Source organism: Echiichthys vipera (genome assembly GCF_963691815.1).
Source record: "Echiichthys vipera genome assembly, chromosome: 17".
NCBI classification, from domain to species: Eukaryota; Metazoa; Chordata; class Actinopteri; order Perciformes; family Trachinidae; genus Echiichthys; species Echiichthys vipera.
In genome coordinates this window covers 24,089,217-24,111,895 of record NC_139842.1, presented here as the reverse complement: position 1 = coordinate 24,111,895, position 22,679 = coordinate 24,089,217, and the positions used below count along the sequence as shown (strand labels likewise).

At 44.2% G+C, this 22,679-nt stretch overlaps 1 protein-coding gene across 1 annotated transcript; it reads left to right on the top strand.

Annotated features, from left to right (window-relative positions):
* Positions 1–1,274: 1,274 nt before the first annotated feature.
* engl (endoglin, like) lies at positions 1,275–21,925 on the top strand (the record flags this gene model as incomplete). Its single annotated transcript, XM_083931793.1, has 16 exons — positions 1,275–1,346; positions 4,977–5,094; positions 5,442–5,608; positions 10,486–10,623; positions 10,762–10,936; positions 12,180–12,351; positions 12,449–12,593; positions 13,788–13,980; positions 14,245–14,414; positions 15,344–15,499; positions 16,988–17,071; positions 17,164–17,388; positions 17,795–18,313; positions 20,073–20,217; positions 20,305–20,406; positions 21,789–21,925. 16 exons carry the CDS (start codon positions 1,275–1,277, stop codon positions 21,923–21,925), a joined length of 2,718 nt encoding a protein of 905 aa, XP_083787919.1.
* Positions 21,926–22,679: the final 754 nt, after the last annotated feature.

Genomic DNA, 22,679 nt, shown 5'->3' with positions numbered 1-22,679 from the left:
ATGTCCGGGGCACAAAGACTATCCCTGACAATCACGTTTCTACACCAGTTCTGATTGACATAGAGAGCCAGGCCACCCCCAAGTAACTTGCCCATCACTGTAGGGTCTCTATCCAGGCGAAAGGGCTCTCCAAAGCAGTCAATCCTCAAGTCGGACTGTAAATCATAATCCTTGAGCCAGGTTTCTGTAATCCCGAGGAGGTAAGCACCTCTATACTCCTCCAGAAACTTGACATTAGCTTGGAGCTCATCCACCCTATTGCGGAGGGATTGGACATTGGCAAGCATGATGGTTGGCAGGGGAATACAGCGAGCTGGTGAATACCACCGCCTCTGCCCCTTTTCCTCACGCTTTTCCTCGCGCCATCAGGAAAAAGCCCATCCATGTTCCTCCTACCTGACTCCAGAGGATGCTGCTTCGCCTGCAAAGCTACGACATGAGGTCTGGTCTGAAACAAGGAAAAGTATATATTTGGCAGACACTCTCTTCAGGGCTCCCAGCTCAAAAGCACCACAGAGGAGGAACTCTGGAAATACACAGCAGAGGATGCTACAAACTTTCATTCAGTCATGGGCCCACTAAATAAATCCAGGTCCAGCCAGCTTTTAGCCACTTCTTTCCATACAGGGATAAAGTGACAGTGGAGGATGGGATCATAATGAAAGGCCATGAAGCAGTCATCCCTTGTTCCCTGCACAAAGAGTAAATCAAAATTGTGTACAAAGGCCACCCAGGTATTGAGGCGACTAAGCATAGAGCTAGAAGTGCAGTGTTTTAGACCCATGTGCAGTATGTTATAGCACAAAGTCAGATCAGAAAAACGAGCTGCTCCAACTCCACCCTGTTCCAGACCTGCCTTAGTCAACAGTGGCCGAAGATATTCTGGAGTGGCATGGCAAGCATAATCAAGTTCTCGCGGATTCGTATTCTGGCTGGTTCTAAATTGACCACCTCTGAGATTTGACCTTATCGGCAGTCATCTCCAATTTGAAAAGACATTTTTTAGTGCATGGCACACCACACACCCTCAATGATAATGCTGGACAATACACCAGTCAGCACTTCAAGGACTTTGCCAAGCAATGGGATTTTACTCATAAAACGAGTAACCCTGAGATTCCCCAGTCAAACTGGCTCACGAAGAGAGTTTGTGGAGTTGGAGCCTCCGACAAGAAACGTCAAGTGAGTCACCACCAAACTCCTCACCAAACGACTCACTCTACGACAAGTCGAGCCACCAACTGCAGCCACTGAGACAAGTGGTTCGCATGCAGATGGCGAAAGACTACGACAAAATTGGAACTGTGAAGGAGATGATCAGGGAGCCACGGACCTACATGGTCCAGGTGGGTGGGAGAACCTCAAGGAGAAATCGCTGTTACATCCTTCCAATTGCAGAGCCACCACCACTACAGCGCCTGGATGACCCAGACTTTCTTCACGCAAGCCCACCTGCTGTGGAGAGTTTTACCCCACCACAAGTGTCAACACCAAACACAATGCAAACACTATGCAAACATAACACCACACGTTCAGATCGCATCTAAAGACCAAATCCCAAATACATGTGTAGAAAAAAAAAGCTTTTTGTTCCTTGAGTAAATTTTCATTGCCACAGTGATTAGTTGGATATGAACATTCGGTGTGATCCTTGACTCATACCAACCCAAAAGTAACTTTCTACACCCCTTCTCCCAGCTAATCCAAAAATGGGTAAACAGGTGTAGTATGGTGGAGCTGAGACCGACTGAAGAAGCCCAGTTTGAAGTTACCAAGCTAGCAAAGGTTTACAAGCTAGGCTTAGCTAGAAGCCAAAAAGCACTAAGACATGCGCCCAGCGAGTCAGTTAAGTCTCTCTGATACCAACAGCACAAACACGGCCGAGAGTCAAGGCAGCTAACATTAGCGAGTGAGCGCATCCATACCCTTAATTATGCTGAACTTTAAGCTGTAATGTAATTTAAATGGGTGAGTTATAATGAAAATCAACCCCATACAGTTGTCATGAATAGTGAAATTAACTATAGATGGACCCAAAGTGTTATGTGTAAAGTTATTTTAACACTGGTCTCATTGGGATTTCCTCTGTTTTGTAGTCAGCCTCAAGTGCACACTCAATGAACTGCAGTTTTTGGTACTTCAGTGTTAACTTCTTTTCTCAGAACCAGGTGCTGCTCGGACTCTGGCTTCGTTTAAATGTGGCCGGTTATTTTCATAAACAGACATTTGGCCGTCTCTGTTTTCAAAAATAAAATTGTGCACATCTGTCTGTTTTAAGAAAATGTTTTGTTTATACACCGTTTATATGCCGTCAGGAGTATGTCAAGAGAAGCTCAAGCCCACATTAGCCAATGATCCATGATCACCACAGCCAAATGAAACATAGGTCATGCCTATGACGCAGGTACAAGTTCCGGCGCATCGGCTGCCGAAAACTCAGATTTTCTCTCTTTACATGTAAATGTGCAACCAGAGTTTTTCAAAATCTCCACCCTGCCCGGAGGTTTAAGAAAGAATCGTTTTCAGGGGTGAATTCTCTGTTTGCGTGTAAACAAAGGCACAAAAGCAGGGAAATGTCTCCGTTTTTAAAAAAAAAAAATCATGTACGTGTAAACAGGGCCTCAGACAGAGACAGCCATGAGGAAAGGTTTTTTGAACTTAGTGTTTTTTGAACACAACACATGTAAACATGTTCTAATACCCAAAATATAAGTATTAACCTGAAATAGGCCCCCTTAAATATCAGTGGAGTGCCCCTTTAAACATGATCCACGGAGAAAGGAGGGGGAATGCAGCATTTCAACTCCAAGGCAGAAATATGGAAAACATCACCCATGTCATTAATGTCTCAGAGGGTTAAAGAAATCATGTGTTTATTGCCCCTGCCAAACATTTCACCTGCCAGTCAAACCCCCTTCTCCTCCTCCGCCCGTCCACCCCTCCTTCCTGTCGCCATCCGTGTTTGGAGACGTTTCCAAAGCCTTTTATTCCTCTCCATCTCGCCATCTCTCTCTCCACTCGTCACACCACCCCGCAGTCCCTCCCATTAACCCCTTTAATTGTGTCCTTACAACTGCCTCCCCCTTCGGTCCCACTCGGTGTGTAAAATGAATTTCCACTGAGAAATATTTCTCAGGAGTCGCACCTCGGCCTGAGAGAGCCGCCTGACGCGACACGCAGCTGAGAGGCGAGTATTCTTGCGGGGTTCGAGATGTGGAGCGTGCGTGTGACTGCGAGGTTGCGTGTTGATGAGATGAGGGGGGCGTGTTGAGCTGCGAGTCCAGCCCTGAGCGCTCACACTGAAGCCCGCAGCAGCTGGAGCAGCAGTCCGCCTGTCCAACACAGACTGTGTTGGCCTGTCCGTCCGTCCGTGCAGCTGCAGGTGAGTCCGCCACTTCTCCTCAGGTTTCCAAAAAGTTTTAGGACACTTGGGAAGTTTAGACACAACAACAAGAAGCGATCACAAGCTGCCTTTTAAATCCTCACACATGGATCACAATATCACAAACCTGTAAGTTATTTATTTGTCTTTTTTCTACCTTATGCACCTTATTTATTGAAGATCGATACTTCTAAATATTCCGTCCAGTTATTTTAGTCAGCCTGACACTGCTTAATTGTACTACTGTGTGAATATAGGACAATATATAATACTTAATATTTAGGGATCTACCATGGAATGATAAATTAGACATTTGCAGAGCCCTGATTACTTAAACTGCTCTTTAATGTATTTCTTGTTGGATTCTCAGAAAGCTCACAACATTGTGCTCATTTTTTCCTTTTTGAAATTCATACTCTGATATTCATGTACGTTCTGCGGTGTAGTGGTAGCTGATGAGGTGGGGGTGCTGCTATAGGTAGATGAGTATGGAACCATGAAGGGAGTGGGTAAACTTCCATTTTTTAATTATTGTGTCATGCAATAATAATAATATGTCCAGCACAACTATTGACACTTATTTTGAAATAAAAGATACTATATGTATATGTTCCAATGTCTGAATGACTGATAGGTGGGTATACTGTAAACAGCCAGGATAAGAGGTGTGCATATACCCTCCACTACACCACTGTGTACATTTAGGGAAAATGATGTAAAAAGAGAAAACAGCAAATGCATAAAGTGTGGGAGCCCAATTCTGCAGTGAAAGAAAACAACATGAACATTTAAATGATAAAGAATCAAAATGTAAATGATGGTGGTAAGTCAAAATTACGAGATAGCAAATCAGACATTTTACTTTTAATCTCGTAATTTTGATTTACTTTGTCATCATTTTAATTTAATATCTCCTTCACTAGTCCCAACTTACTAATTGTTTTTGCTTTTTACCTCATAATTCTGACTTACTGTTTCAGAATGTCTCAAATTTGTGACAAAATAAAACATTTATTTTTATTAATTTATACTTTTTTATCTAATAATTCTGACTGATTATTATGAGTAAGTAAACACTTGTTTTCAGGTGTAAACGACTTTCCATAGAAACCAGGATTGGTTAAAGAAAGCGTGATGAATGAGTATGTAACTAACATTTATTGTCATTATGGATGAATCTGACAATGATCTTTCTCCATTAATTGACTCATCAGTTTGTCCATGAAATGTCAGAAAATAATTGATTTCCAATAATAGCTCAAGGAGATGTTTGAAATGGCATGTTTAATTAGACCATTAGTCCAAACCCTATATTCAGTTTACGAGAGCTTCACACTCACACATTTGAGAAGAGAAGTTTCCATGGAAAATTACTGAAATGATCAATTGATGACAGAACTGTTGCCGTTTCTGTTTCTGTTGATCAACTAATTGATGAATAAGCTAATTGTTGCACCTCTCATGGTGAGACTATTTTACTGCTGTATGCTCTGTCAGACCTGATTATGGTGATATCTCAGTTGAATCAGTGACTGTGTACAGACTGATGTATCACTTCAGATGTGATGTCTTATTGCCTGTTTCTGTTTACTAGGATATTGGAAGAGGAGTCATCACAATAAGTCAGTGTAGTAGTAAAATGTTCATTATGCCTTCACTGTCACGGCTTGCATGGATTGTTTTCTGTCTCCTGCTCTGGAAGAGGACGGCAGGTAAGAACATCAGCAGGACTTTTATCTTTAAGACTTTAGACCAACAAAAATGATTATGAAAGTGCTGTGAAGACACGACAAACGTTCTTATTTTAGATGTCAGATTGAATGTAAAAAAATGTTAGTTTCTTCTGGAAAATGTTCCAGTCCCCTCCGGCAGGGTTTTAAACTCAGCATGCACACATCAGACTGTGTGAGCGATACAGTGAAAGAAGGCAGAACACCGAGGACGCGTTGGGACCTGGCTCAGCAAACAGCAGTGTGCCTGCATGAAGAAGCATTGCATAGCATATTTCCTGTTATTTTGTTTTGAAAATATTGGTCATACTTGTGCTGTTCCTCCTAAGTTCAAAGTGTGGTGGTGCAATGCTCACAACCAGTGGGGGCACAACACCCTGTCCAGGGTCTGCTGGAGAGGTTTGAGGCTGGTCCGGGCTGTGCTGCCAGAGAACGTGGGGACAAGGAAACTCATGTCATCGCAGTGGGGAGAGTGACTAACAGCCCTGAAAACAAGGTAATGAGCTAAGTGCAGGAAGAAATATAGAGTTAAAGCTTTATACTTGTCCTTTGATCACCAAGAATAATATTTAGAACATTAATAAGTTCATCAAATACATTTTAACTCCTATATTTATCTTTAACCAGCTCATTTCTCTGTTCAGCTCCTTAGTTCTCTTATTATTTTGGGTCAGCCTATATTGCTATGTGTTATTATGAATTCCTCTGCACTTCCCAGTACCAAAAACCAATAGGCTATTCTTAACCCTACCCACATTAGTTAAATCAGTGGTGTGCAAATACTTTTTGAAGGGCAGGGGCGAAAAGGAAGGGCACATCAAGCACGTTCTCGCCACTGAAGAGGGCACTTTAGCACATGTTTTGGCTCCTAGAGGGCACTTTAGCACAAGATTTGGCTCCGTTAGAGAAATTTAGCACACGTTTTGGCTCCTAGAGGGCACTTTAGCACACGTTTTGGCTCCTAGAGGGCACTTTAGCACGAGATTTGGCTCCATTAGGGCACTTTAGCACACGTTTTGGCTCCTAGAGGGCACTTTAGCACATGTTTTGGCTCCTAGAGGGAACTTTAGCACACATTTTGGCTTCTACAGGGAACTTTAGCACATGTTTTGGCGCCTAGATGGCACTTTAGCACATGTTTTGGCTCCGAGAGGACACTTTGGCACATGTTTTGGCTTCTAGAGGGAACTTTAGCACGAGATTTGGCTCCTAGAGGGAACTTCAGCAAATTTTTTGGGTTCTAGAGGACACTTTGGAACATGTTTTGGCTTCTAGAGGGCACTTTAACACATGTTTTGGCTCCTAGAGGGCATGAGAAACGGTGACACTGACAGCAGAAGGTTGAAACACAAGAAAGTGTGAGACTGAGACCTTTCTGTAAAATGAATTGAAATATTACCTCTCATTAATCATATGAAGAATTCACAAAAGCCAAAACGCAAACAGCTGTTTAATGGATTCTCTCTGCAGTGGAAGAAAACAAATACAACATGATGCAGGATCATGAATTCAATCTTTGAAAAAATCCCTCTTAACTCAAAATATGTTTTGTTGTTGTTAAACAATACTTGCATGTTATGGAGTTTATTCTCATGAATAATATGGTGAACAGGACAACACATGCTTACACAGAGATGCTGTCGATGCCTCCGTCTGGCAGATAAGAGCACAGCTGGTTATCATATATTAGTGTTTTTTACACTCTTTATTTTTAATCGCTTTGGTTCATTTTTTTGTTTGTTTTCAATGTGTTTGTTTTTAAAATTAGATTATATTAATTCCCACACCTGTAGCTTTTTAGATCAATCAAATCAAATGGTTTGATATGAAATGGTTCATTTGGATATCTCAGAACAGGGAAATAAAAATAGGCAACTTGCGGCAATTTCCTGTTTTTCCAAATGTAATAGGTGCTGTTGACTGCACTCGTGTTGCTATAAGAGCACTGAGTGAGAATGAAAATGCTTTCATTTATCTCTTTCTGGTTTCGGCCACAGTTCAACCTTCTGACGCTGCATTATCTGTGTTCGCAGCAGGTTGCCACTCTACGGCTGTTTTGTCTTAAGTAGCCTAATGCCCGCACTGTGCCCTCCTAACAACATGTTTTTCCTTTTTTCTTTTTTTTTTTCAATCTCTCCAACAAGAACACCAACTCCACATTTATTATATCTTTTTGTTTTCCTCTCTGTGTGTGGCATGATGTCGGTATGAATGAATATTAATTTGGGGTGTTGTATTTACTATTTAGGCATCTATGGGCGTGACATGAAGCCGCCAAAGCTGTGCCGCATTTTGAGTTGATTGTGATTTGATAATGGGAAATCTGCGTAGGATGTGGGTGTGCATGCTGTTTTATAAAACCCAATATATTTGTGCGCATACACAGCCTATGTTTTTGTCTGTACGCCACCTTTTGACGTGAATCCTATCCAAAGTTTTATAAATGAGGCCCCTGGTGAGCCAGAAAACTCATTGACATTGACTTACATACAGTACTTGGCACACACACACACACACACACACACACACACGCACACACGCACACACGCACACACACATACACACACACACACACACACACACACACACACACACACACACACACACACACACACACACTGGCTTAAAGAGCTCCAGGATACAAACAGAAATCCCCGGTCTCCCCACAGTCTTGTAGCAGTGTCTTTTTTTCTGTTTTCCAATTTTTTTGCACCAAATCTAATGTTTTATGATCACAACTCATCTCCTAGACCTAGATTGTTGGTAAAACTGATGTCTGGTACCTTTGGAAAAAAATATGTACAGTATGTATGAATTCTGCCATGAATTAGCACCAATCACCAACGTTAATCCTGAAAGGTCTCCTGGTGGCGGAGCGGTGACAGGGTCTAGTTGTTTGTTCCCCAGCACTTGTCCTTCCTCCCTAACCAGAGCCAAAAGCTTTCTTTTTCAGCCTCTTCTGCCACCTCTGGTTGCCTTCTTCGGGATCCCTCCTGTCACTCCTGCGTCCCTCAGAACTTCCACTGGATAGATGATGGTCTTCAAGCTAGTCTCTGGCACTCAGCAGCCAACTCTGAGAACTTGGCCTTTTTTTGTTTGTAGGCGGCCTCGACACCCTCCTCCGATGGTACCGTGAGCTTAATGAGGAGCAGGGATTTTGACTTAGAGACTGTGGTTCTCTGCAGGTGTTACCCCTCTGCTGCCCTGTCGATGGCCCTCAAACACCTCTGCTAGCTTCTTCAGGACCTGGTCATGGCACCCCCTGTAGTATCCCTTGGAGAGCACTGGAGGTTTGCATTAGGGGTGTTGCAGAGTGTGCATCATTCCTTGTTCCCAAACCACTGGTGAAGTTTCCAAGGACAGGGAAGCTTGTCATATGTTGCACAAATAAGGAAGCTGAGCCTTGCCTGCGGGATCTTCCAAAGGTCTGTCCAACTGACGTTTCGGTTGCCATCCCAGGTTGTCCAGCTTCCTTGTCAGCCCTGCGGCACGGCCTTGATCTTATAGCACTCTTCCTACAACCTTGTCACCTCCGCCATCACCATCTCCTTCCTCTCTTTGCAGTTGGCCTTGGACCAGAACCGTGTCGCTTCTCCCCACCTTAGGCCTGCTCTTCCTGCCTGGACTCTTCCAACAATCTCTTGATGTTGCAGGCGACTGATGGCTCTGTCGACCTCAGTTTGGGCATCCCACTTCCGGGCTTTCCTTACAGCCTGGTCGGTGGACTCTCTTAACTCGAGAATGAGCCTGGTCTTTTCCTGCTTGTTGCCCAAACTGATGGATTGGAGCGGAAGTTGGAGGGTGTCCCTTTCGAACAGGCCCGTTTCAGAGAGGCATCGTGGCAGCCCCAACCACTTTCTGATGAATGAGTATGCCTTTCCATCCATCTTACTTGTGGTGGATGAGGGGATTTCACTCATTTTCAGGGGTCATATCACTCTTCTGTGGAGTATGAACTGGTAGCACCAGACGTTGTACTTACCTGGGAGTTGGCTTTGGTCATTCTTTGCCAGGCCGTCTTAGAGCTGTTTTAACACGGTTCTCCCCATCTGTTTGTCCAAAAGTTCTGCCATGTAGTGCCTCCCAAGGCTTTTTATGGGTTGCTCAGAAAAGAATACTGCCACAAACAAGATGGGAGAGATGGCACAGCCCATAGCGAGGCCTACCTCCAACTGTTGCCATCCGGTAGTGAAATCTTGGAGAGCAAAGCACATCTGCAGGTCGTTTAAGTAGGATGCAACCATGGTCTTGATGCAGGAAGGCATGTGAAAGAACTCTATGGCATAGTTGATCAGCTGGTGTGGGACTGATCCATATGCGTTTGCTAGATCGAGCCAGAAGACATGGAGGTCCGTCTGCTCCTTTTTTGCCATCTGGATCTGGTTCCAGATCATTGTGGAGTGCTTGACACACCCTGGGAAGCCTAGGACTCCTGCTTTCTGGCAGTTGGTGTCTATGTAGCCGTTTTCAAGCAAGTAGGTTGTCATCCTTTTTGCCAGCATCAAGAAAAAGATTTTTCCTTCCAGATTCATCAGGGCGATGTTCCTGAACTGGCTGATGTCTTTGGAGTTCGCTTCCTTGGGAATGAAGACTGCTCTTTGCCATTCAGATGTAATGCATTAGTTTTTCCAGGCGGTTCTCATAAGGATTGTCTGACCTCCTCCCATAGGGTTTTCAGGCCCTCTTTCCCTTCCTATGCTGCCTTCCTCCAGTTCTTATGGAGTTGCCTGCGCCTTTGCACTAGATGGTCAATCTCCTTTTCCCTCCTTCCCTTCTCTCTTTGACTGGTCTTCTGGTTGGAGGTCTCTTAGCCAAACATGTCCTTGCCATCCTGGTACAGGATGTCCCAAACCTGATTGAGCTTGGCATCCACACCTCCTTGCAATGTTTCCCCCAGTTTCTAGACCAGATCTGTTTCTAACATACGCCATGCCTCTGCCTCACTTGACTTTGGCCATTTGAGTTTGCTCTTTTTAGTTGGATTCTTGGTCTCTGCTTTTGGCTCTGTTCTGTGTGAGTTGGTGGCGACTGGGTCTAGTCCTACAGTGGTGGGCCTTCTTCCTCTGTGCCGTCTTTGCCTACTGCAACATTGGGTCCATCGGCTCTGTGGATTTTCTACCTGGATTTTGGTCCCTCTTGTCTCACCTGCCAGGGTAGTGCAAGGTTGCTGTTGGTCCTTCTGCCTACACTTTCACTTCCCCTGGTGGATTCGCAACCCAATGAATCTGGTCACTTTCTCCCATCCGCATACACACTTCCAGAGGGTCTTCTCCTCATTTCCCAAACCTAATCCCCATGGACTGAGTTACTTCTGCTAACATGATGACTGGCTTTGTAACTATACCACATCACACCCCTGTCCTCTGACTGCAGGTGTTGGTGTTGCTGAAGCCTTTGTCTCCGTCCCCCTCACCTCTCAGAACCCTCCACCTTCTGCTCAGCTCCAAGCTCCCAGTCACCTGGTGGCTGGAGGCGGAGAGACTGCCCTCCTACCTGCCAGTGTTGGTGCAGGTCAGTCACATACGACTTCCTCAGTGTCACTATCAGTTCTCGTTTGATTGAGTGCACATTTAAATGATGTGCAGTATAATGTGTACACTGTTTGTAAGCTACATCCATGTCATGTTCTTCATTGCCCTAATCTGCTAGGTGTCCTTGAACTCCAGCGTGCAGTCACACACCCTGCATTTGAATGTCCAGATGATACATTCGCTACCTTTTCATCCACACGCGCTGCACCGCTGGGCTCTGAAACACCATGGCAACCTGTCCTCTCTGACACACACAACACACGGCAATCGAGTCTACGTCCTACTGGGAGAGGGTAAGGCACCCAGAAACCAGACATTAAAGTGTTACATTAATATCAACCTTTTTAATGTCACCTTTACTGAAGTTAAAATTATATATACAATATATCATTTTAAGGGACAGTTGAACAAGCATTCAGTCTTCAGTCAGGTTTACTGCATATTTATTAGCGGTGTCACTATTTCAATTCTAAAACCATTGAAATGAGCTTTCAATTCAGAATCAGAATCAGAAATACTTTAATAATCCCAGGGAAAATTATTTTTTGCTACGAAACTCCAGCTATACAGACAACACATATTATACTGATGAAAACATATATTTTAAAACACTTTTAAGAAATATAAACAAGATCGAAAATACCAGACTAATGTGCAATAGAACAGATTGTCTATAGTTGAGTTTAAATCACAGAGAGGAGGTGACAGACTCTCCAAGGGATGCATTGTATAGTTTAATGACCACAGGCAGGAAAGATTACCTGTGGCGCTCTGTGGTGCATCTGGGTGCGAGGAGTCTTCTGCTGAAGGTGCTCCTGCTGGGCCAGTGTGTCATAGAGAGGGTAGGAGACAATGTCCAGGATAGACTAGAGCCTGGACAGCATCCTCCTCTCTACCACGGTCGTCAGGTTCTGTCTGTTCAGTCCACACTTAAATTCGCAACAAAACCAACGCTGATTGGTTTGGTCACTTGGCAAACTTCTCCAGCTTTTCTCTGCCGCATGTTACCAGACTGATCCGTGAGTAAAATACAATAAAGCTCAGAGATCAGGATGGTCTCAAAAGGCTATTAGTGTGGTACATCCCCCAAAAATATGGCTGGGATATCATACATATAGTTGTCAGTATTAGAAAGAAAATGTCATCAAAAATGTCATCAAATCGTGGCCTTAAAATGGAAAGTCTAATTAAATCGTGGATTTAGAGATTTGTGACACTCCTAATATTTATAGTGACAGTGCAAATAAAAGAATATAATGAAAATAAAGAATATAGCTGAAGTTTGACCTTTTAAGAATTTTTTCAATTTTGGCGCTATCAATCTCCCCAACAAACCCTCTAGAAGACAGCAAACAAACACATTTCCCAATATGTCAACTATTACTTTAACCTAAACATCTGTGCACTGGTTTGATAGTCTCTAGGTTAAAATTCATGTCATTCTCTCTCATCTGCCCTCTCCCCTGACATACTGTAATACACAGAATGCTAGGCTCAGGTCTTGTGAAACCCTCTGGCTTTGTCTCCATATTACAGATCCAGCCCTGCCAGCTGTGTGCCAGTTGCAGTCCATGTTCCTCTCTCACAACTACATGACCTCTGAGCTGCAGCCACAGGAAGTGCAGGGCTGCGCTGACACATTAGCAGGTGGGATCAGCCCTGAAGTCCATGTGATCAAGCTCCATTCAGCAGGCTCAGGGCTCTGTGGGTGAGAACATGCAGCCTCGGAAAGTCCTTACCATAGCATCTTATGTTTGTTGTTCAGCCATACAGAGTTCAGTCTTGTCTCACTCCGTCACCTTCAGATCTCTCCAAGTCGAGGTGGTTGTCACTCTTGTGCCCCCGGTGGCCGACACAAGGACCCAGACGGTTGTGCTGATTCTCAGCAGCTCTGTGCCAGTCAACTGGGCCATTATTGCTCATGGTGTCCATGGTCACATCTCTGTTCATGTAAGGGCCCCATCCCTTCTTTGGATCACAATTTGTCATCTGATTTAAATGGCTATTGCCTGATGGAGAGTTGTTTTTTAAATTGTCTGCGCAGTAAAGAAGAAGAAGAATTACTTTACTAAAGAGGATAGGTGGTGTCAAAGTCCCGTTTATACACTCAGCCGATCCTGCTGCTCTAAATACTTATATATTAAAGGTTGAATATGGAGAATGAGCAGAACACGGCCATGTAGTGTCTCAAGATCGTAGTTGCCACAACGAATAATTCCAGCAGTCGGGTTGCCAGGTAGGCGGCACGGAGGTATGGTGGTTAGCACTGTCGCCTCACAGCAAGACGGTTACCGGTTCGAATCCGGGCTGGAGCCCTTCTGTGTGGAGTTTGCATATTCTCCCCATGTCTGCGTGGGTTCCCTCTGTGTTCTCCAGCTTACCGTTAGCCGTTGGTGTTGAGCAGAACACAGTAAAGATGAAAGTGATGTTAGCAATCAAGGAGAAGCGTATCCGTTTGGGCGTGTGTTGAATGGTGTTTCTCTCCTTTCTCTCAGTCCATGGAGTGAATGCTCGGCCTATATTGACTCTGGTTTTTGCCCGTCCCCGCTCACTCAGCTGCTCGGACAAATAACGCCCCCTTCACTGAGGCTCCGAAACAGCTGCAGGATTGGAAAACTCCATTTCACCCAGTGCCAGCCTACAGTAGCTGCACCCAACAACAGACAACCCTGGCAACCAGCAACGTCCAACGCTATTGGCTGCTACCATGGAAAAAGAATGGGACAGAAAGTCATTGTCAAACCTATCAAATTTTTTTTAATGTTAATTCAGATGGAAAAGCCATTCTTTCATTCTGTACCCCTCAAAATGCCCCATGGGTGTATTATTTTCATGTTTCATGTTCAGCTATGGTGGAAGCCACTTCCCCATCCCTCCTCAGCTCCACCTTGTCCAGATTTGAATGTTAAGGCTGCAGTAAACTGTAACTGACACTTGATGGAGTTTGAGATTGAGACCAAACAAACCTTTACCTCTACAGAAACCCCAAGGCTATGTCACAGGCAGATCATGTGATGGATTACCTCCTGAAGAGTCACATTTATGTTTTTTTACATGTTGCAATATCTCATTCTTGTCTTTTACTTCATTGTACTTTGATTATGTACTTGTTATGACGTATCTGTCTTCTCTCTCTCTGCGTAGTCTTCCAACAGTGTATCCCCACCCTACCCATCTGAGCCTGACCTCACCTTGTCCAGTACACTTAACTCTGACCTGTCTACCATATCTGACCTTCTTGTGTGGGCCCGTGAGAGGGGCTACCCCAAGGTGACCTCATACACTGAGGCAGACCTGGCCAATCGCTTTGTGATCCAGCTGGCTGGGCGCTGGACAGGTCAGGACCCCTGTGTGTCTCTTGTTTCCATCACTGTGTGAGTGACCTGAACGTTTAAGTTTTATTTTGAAATCCCCCCTTTAGTATTTGCCAACGCCCTTCATGTATAGGAGAATTGTTTGCTTGGTGTTCTGTGTCCCTTTTGGAGGATGAGAAATGAAATATTTCCATCATATATGTTGAATGAGGGTATTGAAGTTTAAGTGTGACTATTCAATGTCTCTGCATGGCTGTCTCCGTGTCTCCTCTCTGTCTGTACCACAGACGTGGTTGCAGTGATGAACCCTCTGGTTGTGAGGCCTCCCTGGGCTGAACGTCACAGGCTGGGGCAGTGGCTCAAAAGTGGAAGCAGAGCAGGAGGAGGCCAAGAGAGTTTCACGGTGCAGTGTGAGGACGGACGCCTCAGCGTGACCGTAGACCAACACATCCTGCAGGTCTTCATACCTCAGTTAGATGTAGTGTTAGATGTAAATAATTCATGAAGAGAGAAGCTAGCTACCACAACATAACGGTGAACATTTGTCTAAAGTTATAATCTATAAGGTTTTCCTCCGGTTAATTGTCTAATAAGTTCCTATCTATCAAAGAGTGAATTAAAACAATGGTTATTGATCATATGACCCACTAATAAAAGCACTTGTACTTGCTGCTTTGCCAAGATATACACTTCCGTATCTAAGGCGACATTCCCGTGCAAAATTCAAATGCAGCGCTCTGTTAGTGACGCTGTTTACGTCAATCAGCAGCGGTTGGTTTGCTGGTGGTGCTCACTTTTTTCTCTGTGATCCTTCTGTTGAATATGGATCAAGCACCTGAAATTGTGCCTTTTATCCATAAATTTGCGATACACCGACGGCAAATATCCTTTACCCACATGTTGTCTACTTTCTGAGCTTTGCCTCCACGCTGTTAGTACGTCATACGCTTCGTTGATCTGATTGGTTGATTTGGCCCGTATGTTGGTGATAGACAGATGGTTTATCCAATCAGCAACCAGTATCTTCGCCCCTTCCCAAAAGATCTCCAAACCAGAGTACCCAGATGGATATGCTGATACGATGAGAATCGATCCCTGTGGCGGAGTCAGGTTATGCATGTCTCCCATCTGGATATTTATATAATGAGAGTACGGCACGATACAAGGCAATTACATCATACCGCCAAAGAGGCTGCTAGAAACAAGGTATCTCAAATCTTACAGATTATGACTCTAAACTTGCAAAAAAACTTAACAGTAAGATGTTCTAATAGGGTTAAAGAGGAGTGTCTCATCCTGGACCCTATTTGTTCCATATATGTAACAACATTTTTGAAAATGGTCCAGTATTATTGTTTCATTTTCAAAGTTATGTCGCTCCTTCAGCGCTTGTCTCTCCCAGTGGCTGCCGTGACTCTACGAGACTCGACATGCCAGGCTCAGTCCAATGGGACTCATTTCCTGTTGGTGTTCCCAGTCATTTCCTGTGGGACTGAGGGTCTGCTGCTGGGACAGCCTCGAGGGGTGCAGTACAAAAACATGGTGAGCTAAGCAGTTTGGACAGAAAGGGTTTATTGATGTAGAAAAAAATGCTATCTTTAAGTATGTTGTACCAAATTGAACAGGTTTATTTAACAAAAAAAATCATATTATCTTTTTTTTCTTTTTTCACTCAAGTTGATATTTTACATGTTATCATTGTATCATGTAATTTACACAAACCAACAGAGGCAGAAAAATTAGAAATGTTGTTTGAGAAGGAGAAAACAGCAGAATACGTGAAGCTTTTAGGGCACAGACGGGAGCAAGTCTGAATTCAAAGTAGTGTAAAAGTGTAATTCCGGCGTAAAATCATCCCGTGGACTTTTTCAGCACTTACATACATCAAATAAGCCATTGAGACAGTTTTTTTCATGTAACAACTATTAACGGAGAAATCCGGGAGAGTTGCTAACAGTCGCTAACAGCTGTACGTGGCTAACACTACTACACAGAAAACAAAGCACCAACAAGGCAATTGCAAACCCGGAGCTCATCTTGTAGGCAAGTCCATTCAAGTCAATTACCAAATACAATCCAAAAGGAAGGATGCGTGTAAGTGCTGAAAAAAACCATGGGATGATTACACTTTAAGGTCAGTTTATCAGGCAGTGGTAGAGCCAAAAACACAAGGCACATAATGTTCACTTAAAATTGTGGTAAGTGGAAGTTCTGACTCAGGTCATCATGACCAGAACAGTTCTGACTGAAAGCCTAAAAATGGGATGTTGCACTCACACACACACACAATTAAGTGAGAGAAAATCGCGGCTAAGGGGGAGAGAAGTGGAAGGAGGGAAGATAATGAATGATTTTTTAAAAATAGAGACAAACAAAAGAGGCACAGAGAGGGAGAGAGAGAGAGAGAGAGAGAGAGAGAGAGAGAGAGAGAGAGAGAGAGAGAGAGAGAGAGAGAGAGAGAGAGAGAGAGAGAGAGAGAGAGAGAGAGAGAGAGAGAGAGAGAGAGAGAGAGAGAGAGAGAGAGAGAGAGAGACAGAGAGACAGAGAGACAGAGAGACAGAGAGAGAGAGAGACAGAAAGAGAGAGAGAGCTTCTTCTTCCTTTTTTATACTGAAACGATACAATAGGGTCGATTGCCTCAAACATTTGTTTTCACATGCACACTCTGGTCTCCTGTGTCTAAGTCCTGTGTTGGTTTGACCCATCCACCACCACCCACCTACCTCACTATGCAGAGCTTTGGGCTCCTATAGCTACGTTACCCTACTTCCTTGTTTGCTCCTGTAATAATGACCATGGCCATTAGAGGTCGCCAATAGACAGCAAGCGTAAATATAGTTTGTTTTAAACTGCTTGCACAATCAACAGTCATCCTTTTTGTGGGTGAGGATGTTACTTTGACTCTGTAATCTTCTGTTGGTCCTTAATGAGTATACCTTGTGGTCGTTAGGGTGAGCACCAATGTAGAACACAGGGCATACAAAGTAGCAGTATATCACACTGTCTCTCTTGTGCCTCCTCTGTGGACAGGTGTTACTATGGAGAGACAACCCTCAGACCATTCTGAAACTCACTGACACAGAAATGAAGTCCAAAAGTCCAATTACTATACATGTGAGATAACTAAATATTTCTTCATTTGGGTACAAATACAAATATTTTCCCTCGTTCATCAAATATTTTTAATCTCCTGTTTCTCCTCTCAGTTCAGCTGTTTTACTGCAGCCCCAACGGCCGCAGATGGTGATGAGGCAGGGCTAGTACCCTGGACACCCAAGGGTCCAGAGCCTCATCAAGGACTGAGCCCCCTACCGACACCCAGACACCTATCTGGGCCTGTCCTTATTTTGAAGCTCTTTGTCACCGAGAGCTACGAGCAGAGACGGATCGGCCCCTGTGTCATAACTGCCAACCACCGTGTCTATGTTGAGGTCTGTGTGTGTGTGTGTGTGTGTGTGTGTGTGTGTGTGTGTGTGTGTGTGTGTGTGTGTGTGTGTGTGTGTGTGTGTGTGTGTGTGTGTGTGTGTGTGTGTGTGTGTGTGTGTGTGTGTGTGTGTGTGTGTGTGTGTGTGTGTGTGTGTGTGTGTGTGTGTGTGTATGTGTGTGTGTGTGTGTGTGTGTGGTGTATATGTTCTGTGCTTATTTGATGCATGCTGTCAACACCCAATTCTTTGGAGTCAAGAACTACATTTGTATTGATTTTTTAATTATTCTAAACTCTAATAGACATCTTGCTCACAGCAAATGATGTGTATGAGATATGCTAAGCACTCACTCAAACATCATTCAACTACAGTGACTTCTTCATCAATGTTTTTGTTATCTGTCCTACTGCAGATTTCAGCCAAAGGAACCTTCATCGATGTTGTTGAGGTGAGGTCATGTGTGGTCTCTCCTCTGTCAGACCCCAAAAAGTCTCTTTTCTGGACTGTAATAAGGGACGGCTGTTCTTCAGACCCTTCACTGACCCTTACTGCAAGGACAAAAGATGAAGAGGGGGAAGAGGACGAAGGTGATGGTGAACTGCAAGAGGAAAAGGAAGAGATAGATGGACTGGAAAAAGGCAGAGATGGAGATGTCCCACTACCACACAAAGTTGAAAGAAAAGGGAGAGGAGCACCAACTAGCATGGAAAAGAGTAGCACAAATAAGGAAGAGGAGGGGGAGATCCAGCCCCTGAGATTTAGTTTCATCATGCGACCAGTTTATAATAACTCCTTGCAGTTCCTCCACTGCAGTCTGCTCCTGTGTATCTCTGGCTCGGACAGAGGGAAACCCAAGAAGGAAACAGTAAAGAATGACTGTGAGAGCGGCGTACATATCCCTCCACTTGTATCTAGATCACCCAGCCATCAGGTACAGAAACTATTTAAACACTTCAAATATATTTCATGGCCCCAAACAGGTGCAGAATAAAGCATTCAGTCAAAAGCATTAAGGGAAAAGATACCACATGCTAAATATAAGCTAGAGCCAGTAGTTTGTTACCTTAGCTTAGCATAAAGACTGAAAACATAGCCTGGCTCTGTCTAAAGGTAACTAATGCTGTGTTTCCACTGCGTGGTACGGCTCCGTTTGTCTCGGCTCACTTTTGGTACCAGCCTTTCTTGTTCTGTTTTTGACTGTGGATAGCAGACCCAGACCTCTCAAGTGTCACACATGCAATACAGGAAAATGTCACTCTTGCCTGTCTTCAAAACTTGAGAGCTCTGTAGACCTAACCTCTCAGTCTCAAATCAGATATTTCCCTTACTACACAAGCTAAGGCTTCGGGAATTCACTGCCAAGAAAGATGTTGTGTCCCAAATCACTTCCTTCCAGACCAATACCTACTATTTTGAGTGCATCGTGCATTCACACTGACAAAGTCGGTGAAAATGCAGTGCACGACAAGTCTCACAAATCACCCATAACGGTCAGAAGGTGGAGTGTGGAACGCTGGACACTACTCACCCTCAAAAGTCGCCATCTTTGCTATGTATCAGAAGCTATGGAACCACCAACATATTTTCAAACTGGTGAAAATGGAGGGTGAGTAAGATGCAGCCAACAGTTAACTATACAAATGTAAGTTAAGACTGAGAAGAAGCAATACAACACTACCCTGTTGAAATGAACACACTAAACAAGCGAGTACATAGGATACACAGTGTACTCCATGTAAGTTGCCTGCTAGTCTTACGGGGAAAAAAGACAAGACTTCAGCAGCGATGGTACATGTATTTGTTACCTTTGGGCAAAGCCAGACTAGCTGTTTCCTGCTTTTGTGCTAAGCTAAGCGGCTGCTAGCAGTAGCTTCATGGTAACCATTCAGACATGTAAGTATCGATCTTTGTATCAAACTCTCAGCAAGAATACGAATAATCATATTTGCCCAAATTATTGCCTAAAGTTGTACTCCATAAGAATTGAGATATGTTACTTCTAGCAGCCCCTTTAGCGGTAAGATGTAACTGCAGGTGAGCCTGTTCGTTCAGAGCCTCCATCTTGTCACGTTCATGGTCACTTTGTGTGTTGTCAATTGTATTTTTTTTTTGCTCTTTTGTAAACTTTATTTGAACACATTCACGTCTCTACTTCCAGTCCATTCCCTAAATGTTACCCTCTTAAATACAGTGTTGCTATTACATTTCTGCCCTTACTCCAAGCCTGACTCAGCAGTTGGAATTTCTGATTTCCGATAACAAGTAAACGCAGCATAACCGTTGGTGACTCATCTGGGCCGACAGACCAACCAACGTCAACAGCGTCACTAACATGGCGGCCTATTTACATCCATGGAGGGAATGTCTCCACAGACACTGATATTGGAATACTCAGCAAAAAGGCAACAAGTGCTTTTATTAGTGGGTCAAATGATCAATCACCATTGTTTTAACTCACTCTTTAAAAGGAAATTAGATAGATGGAAATCTTACGGAGTACAACTTTAATGTAACTGGAAAATGGTCACTATTCAATGTCTGACAGACTTGGAGAAATTTGTTTCATTTTATATCATAGGTAGAAAATGCTGTGCAGTATGAAAAAGGACTGCACTCACGTTCCCTCACAGCACTGCAGGATGAGAACAGCATTACTAACGAACATGCCTTTTCCTGTACTCCCATCTTAGTGTGAGATCAGAAACCTCTCCAGGCCCATGGTGGTTACCCAGGCTATTAGTTCACTGGCACCCAAACTGCTGGGGCCCCCTGTCGGCCAAAGGACCAAGAGGCTGAGTGTCTCCCCAGTGGCCAGGCCAGACCCAGAGCCCAGTAGTGAGTATCATTTCTTTGGACATTATTCGAAGTGACTGAGAGACTATTTAACCTTCTGTCACACTCCCTCATGAACACTGTGTCTAGGCTCTGTGATGCAGACAGGGCCCGTGGTCGGCATTGTCTTTGCTGCCTTCGTGATGGGTGTCAGCCTGATGGGGGGGCTGTGGTGCATCTATTACTATACAGGTAATGAGATAAGCCTCCTATTGTCAATTTATGATTACAAAATATGTTATCATCCAAAATCTGAAGTCATGCGATGGACAAAATTAAAGTAATTATCATCATCACATCCATTTATATCTGTTTTGCTAATGTTGATCAGTGATTAATGTACAAGTAACATAGTAGAAATTCACACCCAGTCCATGGAAGCTTTCTTTCAGTGGGGTAATTTGGGTTTGGGGGAATTTGGGGATTTTCGGCTACTTATCCAGAGTCGGGCAAACTACATGAAGCACTTCCTACTGGACACTGAAAACATCATAACAACCACCAGTTAAAGATATATATATAGTGAGATAGTTTATACTTACAGTAATACTTTATTGATCCCAAGCTGGGAAATCGCAGTGCAGCAGTAGCATTACACACAGTAACTAGAGCTACCAAGGATTTTCTTGGTCGACCAGTGGAAGTCATTTAGAACGATTAGTCTACTTATCGACATTGTTGATGGCTCTGATGCTGCTGCCCCAACACACAGCAGCAAAGGAAATAACAAATAATAAACAACCAACTGGTAGAAGATCTCCAACATCTTGCTGCACACGTTGAAGGATCTCGGCTTCCTCAGGAAATAGAGTCTGCTCATCCCCTTCTTGTACACAGCCTCGGTGTTAGATTTCCAGTCCAGTCTGTTGTCGATCACCACTCCAAGTATTTGTAGTCCTCCATCTCCACCACCACAGGCATCATCTTCTTCCTGCCGAAGTTGATCACCATTTCTCCGGTCTCCGGTTGTTGACATTCAGCCTCAGGTGATTCTGTTCGGACTACACTACAAAGTTGCCTTCCAGTGTCCTGTACTCACCCTTTTTTTCCCGGGTTCCCCTTTTCCCGGTCCCCCCCCCCCCCCCCTCCAAGCGGGGGGGGGGGGGGGGGGGCAACTTTTGGACAGAATTACAACCGAAACAGGTCTTCTTGGTAGTGATGTTTCTTTCCGTGGCAAAGTTTAAAGGTAAAGCTCTATTTGTTCTAGTTTTTTTCATGTTGTTTTCGGCGCCGTTGCCGCAGAATGGGGAGGGGGAGTTATAACCCAAGGAGCATAGGTAAACGCTTAACACACTAGTAACCCGGGAAGGCTGTTTACATGCACAAATAATCGGGGTACTAAAGAAGTTCTCTAGGTCTGTTAACCGGGGTATGAGAACTCCGCTTTTACCCAGGCTTAGGTGTTTACATGGTGCAGGTAGATGACTGCATCATCCACTCCTAAACGGGGCTGATAGGCAAACTGCAAAGGCTCCAGAAACATCCTCACCTTTGTCCTCGGATGGCCGCGACTTCTTGCAGACTGGGAACAAGCAAGAGGTCTTCCACAGCAATGGGACTTTCTCCTGACTCAGGCTCAGGTTGTACAGATGTCCAAGTACAGGCGACAGCTGACTGCCGCAGGTCTTCAGGATCCTGGGTGGGATACCATCACGGCCTGCAGGCTTTCACTGATGCAGTCTTTCCAGCTGCCTCTTTACCTGGCCTGTAGTCACTGTTGGGCGGGGGTTGGTGCAGATCACACATTCTCACACCTTCTCACACATTTTGAAAAAATGAAATAAATGATGATCTTGCAGGTTACACATTAAACATGATGAGCTATTCGTTATACAGTAGCTGATGGTATTTTCCATCTGTTGTTGTGTGGAGACACTGTAAAGGGACTTCAGTTTATAATTATACAGTATCAAATCTTTTGAAGGGGCACGTCCAGTATCACTTGGAGGAGAAATTCATTTAACAAACCACACTCATGACGGCCACAGCGTCTGGAATCCACTGTCATCTTCTGATTTTTCCTCCAGCTCAGTGTAGAGGTAAGATCTGATGAGGATGGTCATTTAAAGGGGAAAATCACCAATTTTACACCACAGTCTGTTTAAAGGTGTTGGGGAGTACTACTAATCTGGGTGTATGGGGTTAAAAAGAAATTACGTTACAACATAGACTGTTTAAAATAACGACTTAGTCTCTACGTCAGCCATATGTTTCTGAAGAGCCAAAATGAAGCTCACAGGGGGCGGTTCCCGGTGGCTCAGGCCATCTCCATCTTTGGCGTTGTCATGACTCCAGCTGCTCCAGCAAATCCAATAGTGGAGATGGAGCGTAATGGAGCTGACAGTTTGAAACTACCAACCTAGCAAAGATTTTGCTGGGGAGGAAAGCCAAAGGTGGCGGATGGTGTTACTTAGGGCGCACTCACACTGTCCATCCGTACCGTGCCCCAGCATGTTTCACGGGTA